The 21,217-nt window shown below is 41.8% G+C and overlaps 1 protein-coding gene across 2 annotated transcripts in view; it reads left to right on the top strand.

The window, feature by feature from the left end:
• Window positions 1-21,217, top strand: part of LOC136863962 (dual specificity protein phosphatase CDC14C) — a 451,301-nt gene that overhangs the window by 94,063 nt on the left and 336,021 nt on the right. For both annotated transcript variants that reach the window (XM_068226497.1, XM_068226496.1), the window contains exon 2: window positions 4,304-4,476. In XM_068226497.1, coding sequence (XP_068082598.1) covers window positions 4,304-4,476 — 173 coding nt within the window. The remainder of the gene's footprint in view (window positions 1-4,303; window positions 4,477-21,217) is intronic.

Raw genomic sequence — 21,217 nt, 5'->3', positions numbered from 1 at the left:
CAACGTAAGTATTTCCCGTGCTTAACACTACGGCTTACAGTGTTGTACGTTGAGTTTACTACTAGCTTAACATTACAACACAGTCATATACAAATTCACACGTACCTTAAGTATACTGTACAAGTGGGGATGCAGGCAGTTCCGTGTACGTGAGGCTTGCCCTTTCTTCATCTACCACAACTACATTGTACATGTGCAATTTACGGAAAATAATTAAAGAAATAATAATAATAATAATAATAATAATAATAATTATTATTATTATTATTATAATAACTGGTCCACGCTGTCGCGAGAAAAAAAAAAAACTCCCAAACATTGTGTGGCCCCCTCTACATTATACGGTGGGTGTTGGGAATTTATGATATTTGGCTACAAACTAATACTCGTTATATACCGAATTTCGTCAGGGGGCGCAAATTAAATTAACTTCCCAACATTCCGCCCCTCAGCAATGTCGGAAGACCGTATTTTTTGTAAACATAAAATGAAAAATCCTTCTCTATGTATAGTCTAGTAAACCACTATGTTGTAGGTTATTTAGGTGCTATACGTTTTATTTTAGGTGCTTAGAATAGACTCTTAAATGTAAAAAAATAGGTTCTTTAATATACTTCAGACAGCTCTTCAATTTTCGTTTTTTACAAGCATTTATCAAAATTAACATTTTTATTTTGCTAAATTTATAACTCTGTAGGGGGAAATACAAGGCAAGTATCACTCTTCTCTTCGCTACAATATAATTTTACCATCCTATGTGAAGTGGGGAAACTCCCCTTAACCATTCAAGACGACTTGGAAGCCGACGCTTTCTAGTTTTCATTCGTGACACACTACGGGCGTGTACTGTGGTAGGTTCTTCAGGAAATGACTTCTGGGGAGTATGGTTTACAGATTCCCGATTTTAAAATTTTGTTTGGAAAAGTATTTCGAGGTACTGAAAATCAGTCTCTAAATATTTTAGTTTCCGGGAATCGCTTTAGGGATAAAAAATAGGGATTATAGGAATATAGGCAAATTCAGGTTCTAACGTCAATTTAAACATGTTTAGGCACTCTAGGGTCACCGTTTTTAACCTTATAAATACGTGAAACGTTTAAATACAACTTTATTTAGAGTTATCTCTTCACAAACAAAATAGGTTCTTTTTTTTGCTATTTGTTTTCCGGCGCACCGACACAGATAGGTCTTATGGCGACGATGGGACAGGGAAGGCCTAGGAATGGAAGAGAAGCGGCCGTGGCCTTAAGGTACAGTTCCAGCATTTGTCTGGTGTGAAAATGGGAAACCACGGAAAAATATGTTTTTGCCTAAAATCCGATATCTACAGTAGCTATGATAGCAAGGTGTGAGCAACTGCAACGTGACCTCGATAATGTGAGATGGACAGCAGGCAACGGTATGTTGAGAAACGGGGTTAAAAGTCAGGTTGTGAGTTTCACAAACAGGAAAAGTCCTGTGAGTTTTAATTATTGCCTTGATGGGGTGAAAGTTCCTTTTGGGGATCATTGTAAGTATCTAGGTGTTAATATAAGGAAAGATGTTCATTGGGGTAATCACATAAATGGGATTGTAAATAAAGGGTACAGATCTCTGCACATGGTTATGAGGGTGTTTAGGGGTTGTAGTAAGGATGTAAAGGAGAGGGCATATAAGTATCTGGTAAGACCCCAACTAGAGTATGGTTCCAGTGTATGGGACCCTCACCAGGATTACCTGATTCAAGAACTGGAAAAAAATCCAAAGAAAAGCAGCTCGATTTGTTCTGGGTGATTTCCGACAAAAGAGTAGCGTTACAAAAATGTTGCAAAGTTTGGGCTGGGAAGAATTGGGAGAAAGAAGACGAGCTTCTCTACTAAGTGGCATGTTTCGAGCTGTCAGCGGAGAGACGGCGTGGAATGACATTAGTAGACGAATAAGTTTGAGTGGCGTTTATAAAAGTAGGAAAGATCACAATATGAAGATAAAGTTGGAATTCAAGAGGACAAATTGGGGGAAATATTCATTTATAGGAAGGGGAGTTGGGGATTGGAATAACTTACCAAGGGAAATGTTCAATAAATTTCCAATTTATTTGAAAACGTTTAAGAAAAGTCTAGGAAAACAACAGATAGGGTATCTGCCACCTGGGCGACTGCCCTAAATGCAGACCAGTATTGATTGATTGATTGATTGATTGATTGATTGAAGATGAGCTTAACGTTGTAATTTGTATGCACGTCGTTTCTGATTTTTCCGGGTGTATTATGACGAATAGGAACACACACTTGTTCAGTTTCTGTAAGTTACCTAATGCAATATTGTTATTGATTTTACGTCCCACTAACTCATTTGACTGAACGACCGGCTGCAGGTTTGAATCACGTAGCTGTCAACTTGCATTCGGGACATAATGGGTTCGAACCCACTGTCGGTAGTCCTGAAGATGGTTTTCTGTCTTTTCCTATTTTCACACCAGGAAAATGTTGGGTCTGTACCTTAATTGACGCCACGGTCGCTTCCTTCCCACTCCTAGCCCTTTCGTATCTCATCGTCGCCATAAAACCTACCTCTGCCGGTAAGACGTAAAGAAAATTGTAAAAAATTGTAGAAAAACGAATTTAACGGTTCTCGGAGATGTCAGGATGCCAACATTTTGTCCCGGAGGAGTTCTATTACGTGCCGGTAAATCTACCGACACGAGGCTGACGTATTTGAGCATCTTCAAATACTACCGGAATGAGCTGGGGTAGAACCCGTCAACTTGAGCTTAGAGGGCCAGCGCTTTACTGCTTGAGCTGCTCGGTCTGGCTCCCCAACTTAAGGATGAGAAGTCGGTGTGATCTTTGTGGTATAGCTTTTGAGTCAATTTCAGCACTTGGTTGATTACATTCTGTTTTAATCTTCACGGCAGACTCCTTTCGGGAATGACTTCTCTGGTCAGAGCTAAATAAATCGTAATTTATGATGAAATATTTGCATAGAAGGCACCGTTATGTAGGCCTACTATATTGTAACGTGATGGCGGGGTAAATAAGTAAATAAATGAGTACAGAACCTGGTAGCGTCATATTTCTGAGATTTTTTTAACTAAGCACTACATTTACAGATTTACACACACAGATACGATAGCCGAGCTTACAACTTACACAAGTAGACGGTTACACACTTACACGATCCGCGCTTTCTTTTAGTTTCTCATGTTCCATCTACAATGAAAAAACACACACACACACACACACACACACACACACAGAGTCATCGATTATTTACACTACACTCTCTCAGCCACTCAGTCACACTCGTTAGCGCTGTCACGGTCCACAGCCTACACGTCAGTCTCGCAGGTCGGTATAGTATCCACTGTTCACTCAATCCGGCGAACTCCGTTCGCAGTCTGCACACGTCGTCACCCAGTGTTACCTTCGCGCTGTTCCAGAACACCCAAGGTTCTTCTCCAGCAGCCGGCCCCAAGGGACTCACACACACGACGTCAGGGAAACAGGAACGAGTCCTCGGCTCCAACAGGTAGATACTCCATCAGGCTGCACTCTCCCAGGCCATCACTGACTGCGCTCCAGCGAACTCAATCTCGCTCTCACTCTCACTCACTAACTGACTGCAGGCAGGTCGTTCCTCTCTGCGCTGGCCCTTCTAGAATGGTCCGGATGCTCGTTGGATCCAGGAACCTCGCGAGATGGAAGACTCCAGATTAATAGTTGAGTAATTTCCATCGTCCCATGCGGCGCGACCACAGATAGAAAAGAGAAGGGCCGGCCCAGCACTTAAGTGTTGCTCGTGATTGGCGCGGTCGAGCGTAAGGGGGGTGGGGCGATGGGTGACGAGCTCGGCCCGTAGCAAGTTGGCATGGCGGACGCTATAACCATTACAAATGTTTATGTTCGGCGTGTAATTCATATATATATCGAACTCGGAATTGTATCTCATAAACGTGTAGGTTAGGGGACTTTCATTTATTCATTTTTATTAGAACATGATTACATCTGTTTCGTGTAACTATGTTAATACTTTTTATTGCCCACTTTTGGAGAGTACGCTTTACAAAACAAATGAGGAATGTGTCCATTGAATTCATTTTGGACGTGCTTATTGCATTGTTTATGTCGCAGTCAGCTCTTTTTTATTTTATATCTTGTAGGAAATGTTATAGAGTGTAAAATCACGAAATAAAAAATAAAAAGGTTAATACTTCACAAAGAGGAATCAGTCTCTGGAAAGGAGGGAGGGATATCATTAATATTAGTTTCCTGGCGATTGTTTATGTGAAAATATAAACTTAAAATTTTCTCTTTTTTAATTTCAGATCGGCTGTACTTCGTTACCCTTCGTACTACGGTGAAACCGAAGTCAACTACAAACACGCACTACTTTTCAATTGACGATGAATTAGTGTACGAAAATTTCTATGCTGACTTCGGCCCATTGAATCTAGCAATGTTGTATCGCTATTGTGTGAAACTAAACAAGAAAATGAAGGTAAGTAGCCTAGGCTAAACTCTGACATCAATCGCTCGTTTCCTTTGTGCAAGTCTGTACATATCCCAAACCTTGCGCTGAACTATCTTTAAGGCTGTCTAACAATTATACAATCCTCCTAACTCGTGTCGTTATTCTTTTACTTATGCTTTTAGTTCTCAACGTGCATTATTCTTGAGAAATTCTATATGTACTGTTAAAAGATATTTCTTGTTGCGATTGACGAATGTTAGGCCTTGGTTTAAAAAGAATATCATTTGACCAAAATTACAAATTGATGAATCTTCCCCCCGCCCACTCCACACATACATACAAACACACACACAAATGATATATATATGAGGGGTTATGTGTACTACTCCATTGGTAATCTAGATTTATTTATGAGTTATTGCTGAGTTTTTGTTCCACCATAGTATAATAGACCAATTACATATGATGTAACTGTATATTGTTAGTGTCACTCGTTAAAGTACTGCCATACATTAAGCTACTGTTGTTGCAACTATCAATTTCAACTAACCACATCCGATAACGATTAATATCGTACGCGGAACAATCCTCAAGCCTTGAAAGCAGCAATCCAAATTGGCAAGCGGAAATTGCGACAGAAGCGTTGAATGTTACTAACAATTTATTGCCGCATAAGTTCACGAAGACGTATAAAACATTCTATGCGCAGTTCATGTAGTGTCCAATAGATCATCTTGCGAAGCATTCCAGGTGTAATTGCTCGGCAGGCGTCCGTGATGAGCTGCCGGAGCTGGTCGGGTTTTCTGGCGCTTGGCTGTAAACGACGTTCTTCAAATGTCCCCACAAGAAGAAGTCTAACAGCATTAAAGCCGGTGATCTGGCGGGCGAAGAACAGGGTCTCCTCGTCCTATTAATTTCCCTGGCAGTTCCTTGTTCAGATGGTTACGAACGGGGAAAGTCGAATGTGGTGGAGCTCCATCCTGTTGCAACCAAATCGTCAAGCGATCGTCCAAGGGCACATCCTCCAGCAGCAGTGGGAGTTCCTGACGCAGAAAGTGCATGTAGCATGGCCCGTCCAATGGCTCTCAAAGAAATAATGTCCAATCAGGCGATCCTCCCAAGGTTTCACACCAAACATTCACTCCCCTTGTACTTGATGGGTCGCCTGTCGCACCCAGTGAGGATTGTCCGGACTCCAATAGTGCATGTTGTGGCGATTGACGTTCCCATTTTTGTGGAAGCGCGATTCGTCCGAGAACAAGGTATGCGATACGAATGCTGCATCATTGTCCGGCCTGCCTAATAGCCACTGACAGCTCCTTTGGAGCTTCGAAATTGTGCCCATGGAGTGCTTGGTGTAGCTCAAGATGGTAAGGAGGAAGTTTATGTTCATGCAGTATTCGCCGGACAGACGGCTGGCTGATGTTCACCTGTCATGCAATCGCCCTTGTACTAATGTGTGGATTAATACGAGCTGCCTCCACAACGGCCTCTTCTGTTTCACACGATGTAATGGGCCTATTGCGGACTGGTGGCTGGTTAGCAATCACGCCTGTTGTCCTTAGGCGTCTTTCAACACGGTGGAAAGTCGTAGCAGCCGGGTGTCGCCTGTCGGGATACCGTTCCTGGTACAGATGTAGTGTCTTGCAGGCGTTTTGTCTTGCTTACCTATAAATGAGGAGCATGTCGACGTATTCCTCTGTGGAAAACATGCCGGATGACAGCAAAAATTACAGTACGTTCAGGCCCTAACCAGCGGAGTATGCGCAGGGCACAAGATGAATAACAGCGTCATTCTACTGTTTGAATGTGGCAAACATGTGCCTGTTTTTACGTATTCAAATATCATACCGATGCAAAAATATCTGAACGATGCAGGATTCGAACCGCCGCTGGCACATTCCGTCGATGCCTAGGCGAACGCCTAACCACATCCGCTATGCTACACTGCTGGAAACATGCTGGTAGTACAACGAGAGCAGAGTACATATGCCACCCGGATCGCTGTTTAGGAAATTAATGACTGCACTGTTACCTCGTTTTATGCATTGATTCCCCTCTTCGTTACACCCGGTCACGAGGCACGACACATTAACATAGTTACATGGTAAAAGGACGTAGCTACATGATTTCAAGGTGTAATGTTTAGCGAACGGATGATTTAACATTTCGCTTGGGTCCAGAATCGTGTGCAAAATGTGCTCACTGAACATTAGTAGCATGCAGTACCTTTGCAGGGGAATTGCGCCCCTATAACCATGTGACGTTAGTTGGGCTGCAGCAAACTATATTGGAAGGGGCTGCTGAATCACACTGTATACTGCTAGAATCCATTAAAGTAACAAGGTAATATATATTGTAAAATCTCAAAACTTAGACATTTAATTTAAGTCGGAAAGAATTAGTCGTATGCATCTTGCCTGCAATGCTTTAGCAAGGCGCTCGTGTGAAAATTAACGAAACTCGCTTACGTTCGTTTCACAAAACATGCTCGCATCTTAATAAATGTTATTATGGGCTCGTTGCATGAAATCCTGTTACAGTGTATATTTTATCTCAAACCCTTCGCGCCGGACTGAGTGGCTCAGACGGTTGAGGCGCTGGCCTTCTGACCCCAACTTGGCAGGTTCGATCCTGGCTCAGTCCGGTGGTATTTGAAGGTGCTCAAATACGTCAGCCTCGTGTCGGTAGATTTACTGGCACGTAAAAGAACTCCTGCGGGACAAAATTCAGGCGCCTCGGTGTTGTATACAAGGAACTTGGTATACAGTATATACATAAAATGTAACGCAACTTTTCTTGAACCTTGATTAATGGCACGCAGTTAATGCTGATATTAAAAAGGCAGACTGAAGGTCTGTGGCGTATATACATTTATACAAAGCGAGAGTCCTATAGACACATTCAATCCTATCTTGAAGAGGTAATCTGTTCCAATGAGAATGTCCTTGGATAGTCAAAAACTATCTGCTGCATAAGACCTATCTCTGTCGGTGCGACGTCAAGCCCCTAGCAAAAAAAACCTATCTGCTGAGTAATAACAAAGGTAACTCGTAGCGAGAGTTCGTATTAACAGGAAGCTAGTATTGGGCTTAGATTTGCAAGGAACTTGCATTAATATTCTGAATTAGCAGAATGCTAAGATTGACGTCGGGGCACTGGTGAGGACTTGAAGGAGTAGCAGAATGCTTGACTCGGGACTCGACGTGGCTACGGGTATCAGGGAAAGTGAGGCAATGTCCAGAGGTGAGACCTCACGGCCAGAAATCAGTCCACCTGTTCAAACACATTTTAAAGAGGATGCCTCCGTGTCTGACTTGCGGTGTGGTCTGGTCGTTGGACACTGGGGTAGTCCTGGAGAGCCTAGGAACGTTGCTTCTTATATAGCGCTGGCTGACGTCACAGACGAGCATGCCAGGCGCAGTGCAGTCACCTCGTAGTCTCTGGAAACATCGGTGATGCGGCGGGCTGCGGAGCTTGTAGGCGCGGAGCTTTAGGTGCGGAGGACACACGCAACACTCGGCGTCTCCGAAAACCGTAAAAGAAGTTAGTGGGACGTAAAGCAAATAACATTAACAAACCCTTCGATGAGTCACAGGCAGTAATCGTGGCCCGGTATAGAACCACTCAACTCTGTCGTTCCAATTCTGTCTAGTAGCATACATTCATAGCTTCAACGAAGTGACTATTAAAATTCTTACTCTTTCCTCCGTTTAACTATTAAGGTTCATTTTCAATCAGGACTAATATCCTGATACTCAGGTACTGCATTGCCTGGTGCGTTTTGATAATACCCTGGTGAAGAAGCAGGTACCCGCCTTGCCCGGGTACTCGTTCGTAACAATTTTTCATTCCATAAATTTACAATAATGAGAATGACCACTAAAGACCAGCTATTTCGAAATGTTCATACTGACTCCAAGAAGAACAGAATAAAGTTTGTTCTAAAATAAATTCCACCTTGTGTAATGGTTCTGACATAAATGACATGTAAATGCCGATGTAAAACAGTTCGTTTACATTCTTATCATGGTCGCGGTGTGGGTTACTGTACTCACGTCCTAGTTCGTGAACCATAGGTAACGGCTGAGTGGCCTAGTAAGTCGTCCTGAGAGTCGGCATACCAGTTGCTATGGGATAGGAGCGGGCATCTCGGACATATTCCTAGTCATGGTCATGGCCCTTGTTGTTCTCAGGCGGCTAGGATTATACAATTCATCGGTGGTCCCAGACCCGTTAGAGTAGAGACTCTCACGATCTTTATAAATGTAAATAGTATAGCATCCTGCTTCAGAGAACTTTCAAGGAGCATGCTCAGGACGTTTTAAACTAGCCTCAGACTTATTGGAATAACGGAGTCCCACTTCCATTTGACAGGCGAGGACATGGCATTCTATGGGGAACTATAAATATTAATGAAGCTTGTGGAAGAAAGAAAGTAGAACTGGCCGAGCCAGTGAAGAGGATGCGACTGGATATGTTAGTAGTAAATGGTATTCTGGTAAGGGGTGATAACGAGGAAGAGATTATAAAGTGTTCTGAACAGGTGTTAAAAAGGGAAGGGCAAAGTATTCTGCGTGTGTTCTGAACAGGTGATAAAAAGGAAAGGGCAGATTATGGGATATGACTGATTATCAGGAGTACTATGGCACGCAAAGACGCAACATAGTTTCTGTTAGGCTAGTAGATGAGCGAATCATGTTGGTAGAACTAGCAGTTGGAGGAATTATGACGAGAATTGTCTCTGTCTACTCATCATGTAAGGATGCAGACGAGGATGAAGTTCACAAGTTTTATGAAGCACTGAGTGACAACGTAGACAGAGTCAACAGCAAGGATAGGGTAGTTCCAATGGGAGACTGCATTGCGAGAGTCGGAGATAGAAGTGAGGGATACGCCAAGGTGAAGGGTAAATGTGGGGAAGATATGGAAGCTGTTAATAATGAGAAGCGTTTACTGAACTTCTGTGCTAGTATGGGATTAGCAGTTACGAATACATTCTTGAAGCATAAGGCTAGGGGCAACAGATCCATAATAGACCCTATCATAACCAACTTTAAATTCAGAAACTCTGTTAGGAATGTGTGGGTATTCCAGAGGTTTTTCGAGGATACGGACCACTATCTGATCTGTAGTAAACTAAGTATCTCCAGGCCTAGCATAGAGAGAATGAAATCTGTTTGCAGACGAATATGGGTAGAAAATCTCCAGGACGAGGAAATTAGACAGAAGTACATTGATATTAGTGATAAGCTCCAAACAGTGGGCAGTAAGCAGGTTTAGGATGCTGTAATGGAAATAGCAAGGGATTCCGTAGGAACAACTGTGTTCAAAGATGGGAAAAAGCGAACATCGTGGTGGAATGATGTATTGAGGGCAGCTTGTAAACGTAAAAGGAAGGCGTATCAGAAATGGCTCCAAACAAGGACTGATGCTAACAGGGAATTGATTGTAGATGCAAGAAACAGAGCGAAACAGATAACTGATACAAGAAGTGGATTTCGGTAATAACCTGGAAGGGCTAGCTCAAGCGGCAGGGAAATCTTTCTGGACAGTTGTAAATAATATTAGAAAGGGAGAGAAAAGGAAATGAATAGTGCTTTGGGTAAATCAGATGAACTCACAGTAGATCCCAGGGAATCACTGGACAGGTGGAGGAAATATTTTGAAAATCTTCTCAAAAGGAAATCTTGCTTTTGACGCCGCGAACAAATGAACAGTTGGGGAGGAGGACAACGTTGTTCGTGAAATTACGCTTGAGGAAGTGGAAAGGATGGTAATAAACCCATTGTCATGAAGCTACAGGAATAGAAGAAATTACACCTGAAATGGGGAAATACAGGGGGAAGGAAGAGATAAAACGGCTTCATATAATAACACTCTGGAAGATACCAGTTCGACGTTGCACAGGTAAACCGCCATCATTTGCATGAAGGCAGAACCTGCTCTCATCGCTAAACATCTCCAGGTGATCCTTGCCCGACACTACGGGACATGTGCAGGACGGTAAAAAAAAAAAAAAAAAATTAAAAAAAAATGAAATGGCGTATGGCTCTTAGTGCCGGGAGTGTCCGAAGACATGTTCGGCTCGCCAGGTGCAGGTCTTTCGATTTGACACCGAAGGCGACCTGCGCGTCGTGATGAGGATGTAATGATGATGACGATGACACATACACCCAGTCCCCAAGCCAGAGAAATTAACCAATGATGGTTAAAAGTTTCGACCCTGCCGGGAATCGAACCCGGGTCCCCTGTGACCAGAGGCCAGCACGGTAACTATTTGTGTGTTGTGACAAGGCAAAGAGAGGCCAAAGGCACATGTGTTCGTAGTCCTGCTGCAAGCAGACTGTTCCAAATGGTATGTGTGGTCACCCCTGGTGGTAGACGCGTAATTAACTCTTCTGCGGATGTTTTACAGTCTGCCAGTTTGCACATGTTTTACAGTCTGCCAGGGATGCCCTATAAATGCGTAGGTCTGTAGTAAGCGGTCGTTCCGGACCTAGTGTACGGATCTGTTCAGCTCGCCACCGTTGATGTCATCGCCAGTCCGCCAATATGTCCTATCTCGCCTCGCGAAGTCACACGATGCGACCCCACTCAAGCTCCTGTAATTGCATAACAGGGGCACGTAACAGTCTTCGAAGCACGGCTTTAACTTGACTGCTACAGACGTAAATAACATTCAACCTTTCTGGTGCACACGATACTGTCTGGTGCATGAGTGCAGACGACGCAAAGAAATAAAATTGTACTACGCCGTCTGTTGGCCGATGTCCTTCAAACATTCGTCAGTTTAGCTACAATCCTCCAGCGTGCAACCACAGTGCAACTACTGTACCAACGCTCAATAGGGCATAACTGCTTAGGGTGTTATAATGTGTTCTGGCAGTGTATTTGGGAATATCTTTCTTTAGGCTGCCAGGGAAAAGTAGTGTATGTCAGAAAATGTTCAAAATAAGATACGTGTGAATCCTGGTAGGGACTTGGGTCTTTCGTTTAGGTAATATAAGTCAAAACTATACTATATGTACAGTATTTCATTTGGTCTTAACAGTATCAGTAAACATGTTAGTGGGGAAGAGTATAAGTAATCTTCTGACTCGTTTTCCCGGACAGCCTAGATATGTACAGTAGATGAATATATTTGGGAAGGATGTAATAATAATTGCTAAATATACTACTGATTACGTCCTAGTAACTGATGAATACTGTTCAGATGATGATGTAGTAATTGGTAAATCTGCTTGGGGCGATGGTCTAATTTATTGGTGAATGTATGGGAATGGCGAACTAGTAACTAGTGTATGTGCTGGGATGACAGGGAAGTAGCTGGTGAATGTACCGAATGAGTTTATCATAGAATACGCTGGGATTGAATAACCTTAATTCACCTAGAATTCTAGCTTTCTTGGAGTTTGAGGAATAAAGCCGTATGAAGTGTTTAGGATTTCTCGTTCATAATGTACCGTCTGAAGCTATAGATTTAATGCTGTGTATCCATTATTCATCTTTACAATCACTTAACCCAGATCCGGATATAACTGTCGGAGTAAAATAAGTTTACTCTCTATTTTACTTCACCAGTCCTCATCCATCATTGTGCCCCAATCCAAGTCCCGTTGATTTATGCTGCTGTTAACAAGGTTCTTGCGTCCAAATTTCAACTTCAGATACTCAGATTTCACCCAGTTGCTTCTTCTCGCAGCTGTGGAATTGCCTTTCTGTACCAGGTTATTGCAGGTCTTCTACTAAATCAGCAGAGATCTCTATGTCTTCATAATTCTTATTTCCCTTAAATCAGTACTAAAGTACTTGTCGGCGTTGCTTTTGTTCTGTTGCTTTATTTGTTAGTAAGATGACCATTCATTTACTCATTTATTAATATTTCCGTAGGATTAATATTAGGACCTTTGTCGCGTATTATTCGCGAATGTTAAAGGAAACCCGTTACTAGGAGCTCATATACTTTCCACAATTTTTTCCTCAACTCGTGCACTCTTCCGGTCTTCTCTGATTCTCTTCTTCGCGCGGTTAATATCGGATCCTTTTCGAATCAGAGGGAAAAAATCGCTGCGTTCTGTGAAGCACTACGTATCCTAAAGATTAAATGTGTTTTGTGCGATGGTCTCGTTCGTGTGTCAAGTTCTCGGCACCGTTATTGCCTGGGGTCCGCTGCCGAGACGCACACACTCAAGGAAGCTCCTGGATAAATTGAATTGGACCAGTAGCAAATCGAGAGAATGTTGTATCTTCTACTTCCCCTAATAACTGACACATTTTGCAAATAATGCAGCAATCTGTTTTGTACTGTTCATATAAGTAATAGGCTACATTTGTTATATAAGATTCCTGCCCGTGGTAAAAGAGGAAACCCTGAAGATTTGTGACATGCCTCCACAGCTGTACACACAAAGATACGCACTGTACTAAGAAATAAGTTTTAAGAGGTAGTTAGATGATGGTTCAGTTACTGGCAACGGTGAGTGGCAGCCGTCCTGGGGGATAGACTAGTTGCGATTTTTTTTTTCCATGTACAGAATTATAAGTCATCAATTCCAGAGCACTTCACTCAAACCCCAACTAGTTAAAGATAGAACACTTACACTAGTTTTGTGGCAATATTCACATAGTACAGCACGACTGATAGCCACGGCCATTATTTTCCTGGAATAAAAACTGCTACCTACAGCAATAAGGATAATTTTATTCCTTTATATGCGAGAATCGCAAACTATAAAATGACATTTAAGCTGTGATTTGTTAATTATTATGCATGTGCCCAGTTAAAAGTTACTGGAAAGCACTCTAGACTTGGACTGACAAAACGAAAACATTATTATTATTATTATTATTATTATTATTATTATTATTATTATTATTATTATTATTATTATTCATTTATTCGTACAGCCACTAATGGACCACGTAAAGGGTCTACTAGATGTGTGGTTTCCTAAGGCGCCACACTTCTTTCATCTTCTCATTGTGTGCTTTATTCCTTTTTTCAGACCATTATTATTATTATTATTATTATTATTATTATTATTATTATTATTATTATTATTATTATTTAAAATGTGGACAACAGGATATTCGGCGTTTATTTTAAAAATTTCAAGTCGGTTACAGAATTAACGCAGTCACTTCTCGAGTCGATACCGCTCCGATAGCTTCGGATTGTGTTCGAAATGCCGCCCAGACGGACTCAGCTTTATTTCAGGTTCTCGGAAGTGAAGACGGTAGAAACCATGGACGTTTGTGTCAAAGTTGACGAGTTAGATCTCAGCTCAGTTTGATGGTATTTGAAGATGCTCAAATACGGCAGCCTCGTGGCAGTAGGTTTAGCGGTACGTAAAATAATTCGTGCGGGACGAAATTCCGGTACCTCGACGTCTCCTAAAACCATAAGGGAAGGTAATTGGACGTAAAATCAATGTTGTTATAATCATCATCGTTATTACGCAATTCGTTTGGTAGAATCGGGCGGTTCCAACACGAATGGGTAGTATGGTGACCGAAAGTGCTTGGACACGATACCGTTTGAGGGCAATTGCTCGAATATACTATTTAGTTCAGTTGTACCTGACCGACCTGATTTGCTTGAATTTGAATACACTTTTGTGAATTCTTGATATCGTTAGCGAATCGGAGAAACTTAGGAGAATGAAGTGTATTTGGTAGTGTTGGATGAATATGTGACGTGTCCGACCTCAATAACTGTACACGGCTGTGTTTCTTGAAACGTTCGTTCACCGTATTTTAAATTGTATGTGTGGGTATGCGGGGCGGGGGCGTGATTATAACCTGGAGAACTCCGCTATCTTCCCACCACACGTGGCAGTTCTAAATTCCAGTCAGCTAGTGTTTGATTTTTGAAGTAGATTGATGCGTCTCTGGAGTTAGATTTCGAAGTAACGTATATGATTATTGGTTTATCATAATAATATTACAGCCGCATAAACTTCGAAGTTTGTCTTCGATATCATCAACACCAGAAAAATACATTACTAATTATCATCTCATGTACGAACTTAATCTGCTTTAAATTTATGAAAATGTGAACTCAGATTAAAGTAGGGTGTACTCTCCCCCGAGAAGAACTCAACATCATTACTTGTCTTATTTCTCAAAAAGCCTACACTACAATATATTTAGTTAAATTAGAAAGGCAAGAGCAAACTGATCATGAGCTCTGTTAAGTCAGCACCATGCCCTGAACTTTGCAAGGCAGTCATAGATACAGTAGCTTTCTGCTCGCTTCTCATGATATAGCCATTTAAGATCACCGGGCAGGTCTCCTAAGGGCAACTTGACGTGCACAACGATGACCATTCCAGACCATTCTTTATCCTATGATAGCGGCAGGCAGATTTCCATTGTTTCTAACAGGACAAGGCAATACCGTAACAGTAATCGAATCCAAATCGTCCCGGTCAAAAACGTATTATTGTTTCCAAAACACCCAGGAAGTGGCCTTGTCTATATGACAAATCGTAATCAAAAGGCAATTTACTGTCGTTATTCTTAGTTCATACTCCTGCACGTAAATCCTCGGTCCGTTAGTAAAATCAAGATATATCCTTCATCGTATATTCCAATTTTAAATGTGCATTTAACGAGCTGATTTTACCCTCAAGATAATTTTCTTACATTTCTACCGATACCACGCCGAAATGCTGAATGAGCGCGACCTTTAACAAATAGAGATGATGATGATGATGATGATGATGATGATGATGATGATGGATACATGTACCGATTGTCTCCATTTTGAACCCCTTCTGCTAAATGCTTCTACACATTAGGTATTTCATTTTGCTGACCTGACAGTTTATTCTATAATTCAAAGTGGCACTTCAGTTATTTTTGGTGCTCATCAACTTGTTAATTCAAATGCAACCACATACCAGCCTTGCAGTGAAGCGAGCTGTCTAGCTGCCTTATGGCTGCTCGTGAAATGTAGTGGGGGGGGGGGGGCTTCTTTCTTTACATCGTATCCTCATTTCATTTGCCTTCGCTTGCACTAGGGAAGTGCGACCTTTCGCACATTGGGCACTGCGCAGTGCGAGGTCTGTGTGGTGCTGCAGAACCAATTTAAACTGGACTTCACAGTGTGCGAGGGAGACTGGAAATGCTGTAATTTTTACGTAAATAAACAAAAGAGTATATTTCACAGATCGCCACAAGAATTCATAAAATACTTGCGCTACGAAAGACAATATTTTTATCTTCGTGAACCTATTTTCCCAGTTTTCAGCTACGTGCATAGAATCTTTGCTATAAGCTACATAAGTAGGTTGGTTTATTCTTGGTTTGCACATTAATCACTTTAAGATCCTTTTAGTAAGAATTTTGTAAGAAGGTTTGTTACACATTTTTGTTTTTGTTGAAAAATGCCTTCCTGCTTCCGAAGCAGAACAGTCTCCTGCTTCAAAACTTAATGCCGAGTTAATTCATTGTGGTGGAATAATAAGCGAGTGAGTGGTGTTTTTCTGTGATTATTTTAGGAATCAGGGGACGGGCGTTATGTAAGATTTAAAAAAATTATTTTTGGTAACCAGTAGGAAGGAGGCTGGTGTGTAGTTTTAATTAATCGGAGATATCCCGAAATATTGTCTCGTTATCCATAATATATTTACAATATTTGCCATACATATACAATGCAATGCCTTTTGAATAGTTGCAAAGGTATTCGACATAGAAGACAGTCTTACCGAAAGTCACAGCAATGTTTTTCAGGGATATTGCCCGTCATTTCAAGTACAGCATACGCCAAGTTACTTCTTCTGGACCGGGCGAGTTAGCCATGCGGTTAGGAGCGCGGAGCTCTTAGCTCGCATTCGGGAGATAGTGGGTTCGAACCCCACTGTCGGCAGCCCTGAAGATGGTTTTCCGTAGTTTCCCATTTTCACACCAGGCAAATGCTGGGGCTGGGGCTGTACCTTAATTAAGTCCACGGCTGCTTCCTTCCCATTCCAGGGTTGTGGATCTTGCAAGACCCCCGTTTCCTTATCCACAAAATAAAATAAAAATATCACTCTTGTATTGCTTGTCGTACCAGAAGCAGATAGTATATAGTGTATTTACCTTGAAGTTGGATTAAGTGGTGGGCGACTCTTGTGGGAAGCTGTTCCGCCAACACAACCTGCCTTCGGGTGGGGCCTTTGAAACGCAAGGTGGTCGAGGGCTCCATTTAATTCACTGTGTTTTATTGACAGTAGTAGGTATCACACAGTGAGTAACTTCCTGCCTCGGGTCATTTTGGTCTCATTGTTCAAACTACCCGTATTTGTGAGAATTCCATGCACTGACTGGTCACCCTTACCAGTATTCCTTTCTTGTCACGATGCATACAGTTATGTTGATTTTCAACTTCCTGGAGTAATCGCATGCTTAACGAACGTAACGCTTAAGACAGTATAACACTCTTGTCAGAATTTACCTTTTGAAATCTAAATTGACTTTTTCGGTCCCAGACCATGACAATTGTCGTACGCCATCCTGACCAGTGGTCTTAATTGGAGGTTCTACTCACACACCATAAAAGTGTTGATATCGCTATCATTTCGTACTAGTGCACATTTGTCAATTCTGGACGCAAGAAATTACAGCTACACTCTACGTACTATCAAAAATATGAACTCAGCTGCTCGATCACCAAAAATCTGCACCACCGAGCTCGATAGCTGCAGTCGCTTAAGTGCGGCCAGTATCCAGTATTCGGGAGACAGTAGGTTCGAACCCCACTGTCGGCAGCCCTGAAAATGGTTTACCGTGATTTCCCACTTTCACACCAGGCAAGTGCTGGGGCTGTACCTTAATTAAGGCCACGGCCGCTTCCTTCCAACTCCTAGCCATTCCCTGCCCCATCGTCGTCATAAGACCTATCTGTGTCGGTGCGACGTAAAGCAACCAGCAAAAAATATCTGCACCTATTACGTGGGTGCACCCTTCAAACATTATTTTACAAGGCCTTGGTAATTCATTACATTCTGACGTTTAAGATAACCTGTATATCTAATTTTCTGCGAAGATTTATTGATGATTCTTGATTTACTCAGGTTACAAATAACTGTTATTAGCTTCTTGTTTGTTTCTTTCCGACTTCTTTTCCCCACAAAATAATAATAATAATAATAATAATAATAATAATAGTTATTTGTTTTACGTCCCACTAACTGCTTTTACGTTTTTCGGAGACGGCGAGGTGCCGGAATGTAGTCCCGCATGAGTTCTTTTACGTGCCAGTAAATCTACCGACACGAGGCTGACGTATTTGAGCACCTTCAAATACCACCGGACTGAGCCAGGATCGAACCTGCCAAGTTGGGGTCAGGAGGCCAGCACCTCAACCGTCTGAGCCACTCAGCCCGGCTCCTTATAAGATAATGTACATAAGAGTACTTAACGTAGAACAATCAAAGATGAATGCAACCAAATGCTTGTTTGAAATGTCAACCAGTTCCTTGGTAGTATGCAGACCCTACATTTATTGCCAACTTTAATGTTAAGCAACATGGGAGGTGGTAAATACTTGAATAAAGACCATCTAACTTCGCCACGTGAAAGAAGACGAATAAATAAGTAAATAAATAAATACGTTGGTTGGGAAGCGGAAAGAGGGGTGGGAAGGAACTTTACAACCTACCGCGTGGCAAATCCAGTCGAAAGAATGTTCATGGAGGGGATGAATCTGGCCGTATACTACCGACTGGGAGATTGAACTACTGTCTTAAAATAAATGTAACCATGACTGTAGTAGCCTATCGTTCATCAGTTTGTTGTCCGGCTCCTTGGCTAAATGGTTAGCACCACGAACCTATTACGCTGGCGTAGCAGGGGAGATGTGATACTCCCATGGGCTTACGTTGCCTGTGATAAGTACCGTATGTGAGAAACACCACAAGTCTGGACGTTGCCTGTGATTAGTACTACTATATGAGCAGACACCGTGGGTCTGCGTTGCCTGTGCGAATTACTTTACCTGTTACCAGTACCACAATGTGTGGAACACCGTAAGAGTACGTTACTCGTGATTAACTTAGTACAGTTGCATGAGAAATACCATGGTTCTTACTTTTCTAGTGATAAGTAGCATTGTGAGGAGCCGTTGACCTGGATTTTGGACCCCTTTAGACAACAAGCATCATCTATTCAGGATTGTGCTTTGGAAGTACCCCCTTGGTCAGTATATTTATACTATTGCTTTAAGATAGTTTCTGGGAAGGTGGGGCATTCCGAGTCGAATCCACCGATTGTTTTATGTTCATTATCATTGTTCATCGTCTCTCCTGTTTTCTAAAATTCTCGTCAATGGATTAATTTTGGAATTATGTTTAACTTTCAATATTACGAGTTGGATCCGCTGATTATTTTAAATTCATATCCATCCATTCATTTTTCATCATCACGTTTTGAATTCTGGTCAGTGGAAGAGTTCTGGACTTTTAAATTGTCATTACATTTCTTCTCATTTCGTACCATTAGGGGCCGATGACTTAGATGTAAGGCCCCTTTAAACAACAAGCTTCAAATGGTTCGCATACTTGTCATTGGTCCAAGGGGTTCCGGGTTCGATTCCAAGCAGGGTTAATTCCAGTGTCTGAGAGGTTGGGGCTGTGTGTGTGGTCTTAATCATTAGAAATCATATATAGGGCCCCATCCTCGAAGACGCGCAGGTTGTCTATAGGTGTCAACTTGAAATACCTGCACCAGGCCTCTTCAGAGGCCGCACGACATTATTTTTAGTGTTCACAATTATTTATTTCTCCTTTTTTGGTACTTCGACGTTTGACCGGTTTTCAGTTTCCCTCAGTGAGCATCGCTCCATCTGCTTAGTTTCCCCTCGGTGACCTTTCTGGCTGTATATTCACGAATATTTTGTCTTCCGTGCTTAATCCATATGTTTATGACCATCGGTTTAACATGCATGGATTCTTTCCACTGATCTCTATACATGGATCGCTGATGGCAGCTCTCCGCTGCAGGAGAAAGTACGCCAAGTTGAGCGCGCGGTTCGCCATGTTGGCGTACCCACCCTAGAGCTCTTCTTATGGGGAAGCAATGATAATACAATCAATTTTAAATCGCAAGTAATGGCGCATTGGAATAATTAAAAATATAGGGGCATGTTCACTCAAAGCATAAGGACATTGGGAACACCGACACGTCATTCCGAGGTCAGTAAATCTCCGGGACAGCAATAAAAATGAGTGTATAATAACGGCCGACAAACATTAACTTAGGTGTTAAATACATGCAGTTAGCGATCGGTAATACAATACGAGTGAAAAAACAGTTTCTGGAAACATTGCTGTAAATTTTATACATATATGCCACGAAAGTATGCATTCTTAAGGGGAGGTATGACTGAAGTTTTCGTATTTTGAGCCAAAAATTCTGTTTTTCTTTTTATTCACACAAAAATAGCCATATTCTTCCTCTTTCAGAAAATGTTTTAATTTTAGTAATTCTGGCTTGTTTAAAGCTTGTAGAAGCCATTTAATATGAGCCCGCAAGACATTTAAAAGCCCAGAACCACACCTACTTCTCCTGTAACGGTATAATGATAGTTTGCTATGTTTTCGCTGGATATTCAAGTATTTCGCGGCGTTTTTGCTGACAGTCACTTGTTCACTACGTAATCAATAAAATTACGTTATGTTAGGAAATATTGTAATTTGAACTGACGGAGAGAATGTTGTACCTCTTCCAAAATAGTATTCCATTTATATCTGCCACACATGTATACTTTGATAGTTTAAATATATTATGTATTTGTATTATTTACATTTAGGAATTCGTATTTGTGTTAATCGTAGTAGTACAAGCATGGCTCCCTTGTTTGTTTATATTTTACTAACATGCAGAAGTAACATGTGGTTTCAATTCAGCGAGTGAAATATCTAAACCAGTTATTTTTCATTGGTGTATTTCATCTTAATTCCTTTGTAAATGCGTGGGGTATTGCAATAAAACAGCACAGAACACCCGTAGAACTACAGTCAGGAGACCTGGCGTCACTGACCTAAGCATAAACAAAGCAAGCGCGCTCCTCGTGGTCTACTACACCGTGCGCTCGCTGCCATCTTACTACGCCAGTCATCTTCTATTCGGCTTACTGCCACCCAAGCTACCAGCCATCCATGTATACAGATCAGTGATTCTTTCTTAATCTGTGCAGTAGTAATTGACAAAATAATGGCCATCATTGTAAGACGCAGTTAATGGAAAACTGCCACTGACCGCATGCTTTATGGCGGTTTCTCCCACCAGAATCAACATTACATTGCTCCAAAAGACATAGGAAACAGTAGTTTTGACCATTTTATTTCTTTCAGTTAGGTTTATAAGGATAATTTTAAAGGCAAAACAAATGCTCATTAACGGAAGGGAAGGCCTAGTTAATTAACACTAACTGCGGTGTGTCAGTTCCATTCCTTTAGCAAAATAGTATGATACCATACTTACGAAGTTGCTGAGGAAATTTCGTACTACGGATAGAGGGAAAGGCTAAACATCATTCAAATTAATCTCCAGCTGGGAAAATAGGAAAGAAAATTGTGCACATTGAGGATGAAATAATATTATTAAATGTATCAGAAATACACTGACTGAGCAAATGTCATGGGATAGCGGAGCACTGATGCGCAGGTGTGTTGTCTGCGCACCACACGCCCCCTGTGCCAGCGGCAGTTGTATAAGAGTCCTTGTGAGCAGTGGCTGTGCATGTGACAGGTGTAACATGGAACGTCGTCGTGAGCTGACA

The sequence above is a fragment of the Anabrus simplex genome, chromosome 2, assembly GCF_040414725.1.
Source record: "Anabrus simplex isolate iqAnaSimp1 chromosome 2, ASM4041472v1, whole genome shotgun sequence".
Lineage (NCBI taxonomy): Eukaryota > Metazoa > Arthropoda > Insecta > Orthoptera > Tettigoniidae > Anabrus > Anabrus simplex.
The sequence above is the reverse complement of the archived record's forward strand: the minus strand, read 5'-3'. Positions and strand labels throughout refer to the sequence as shown.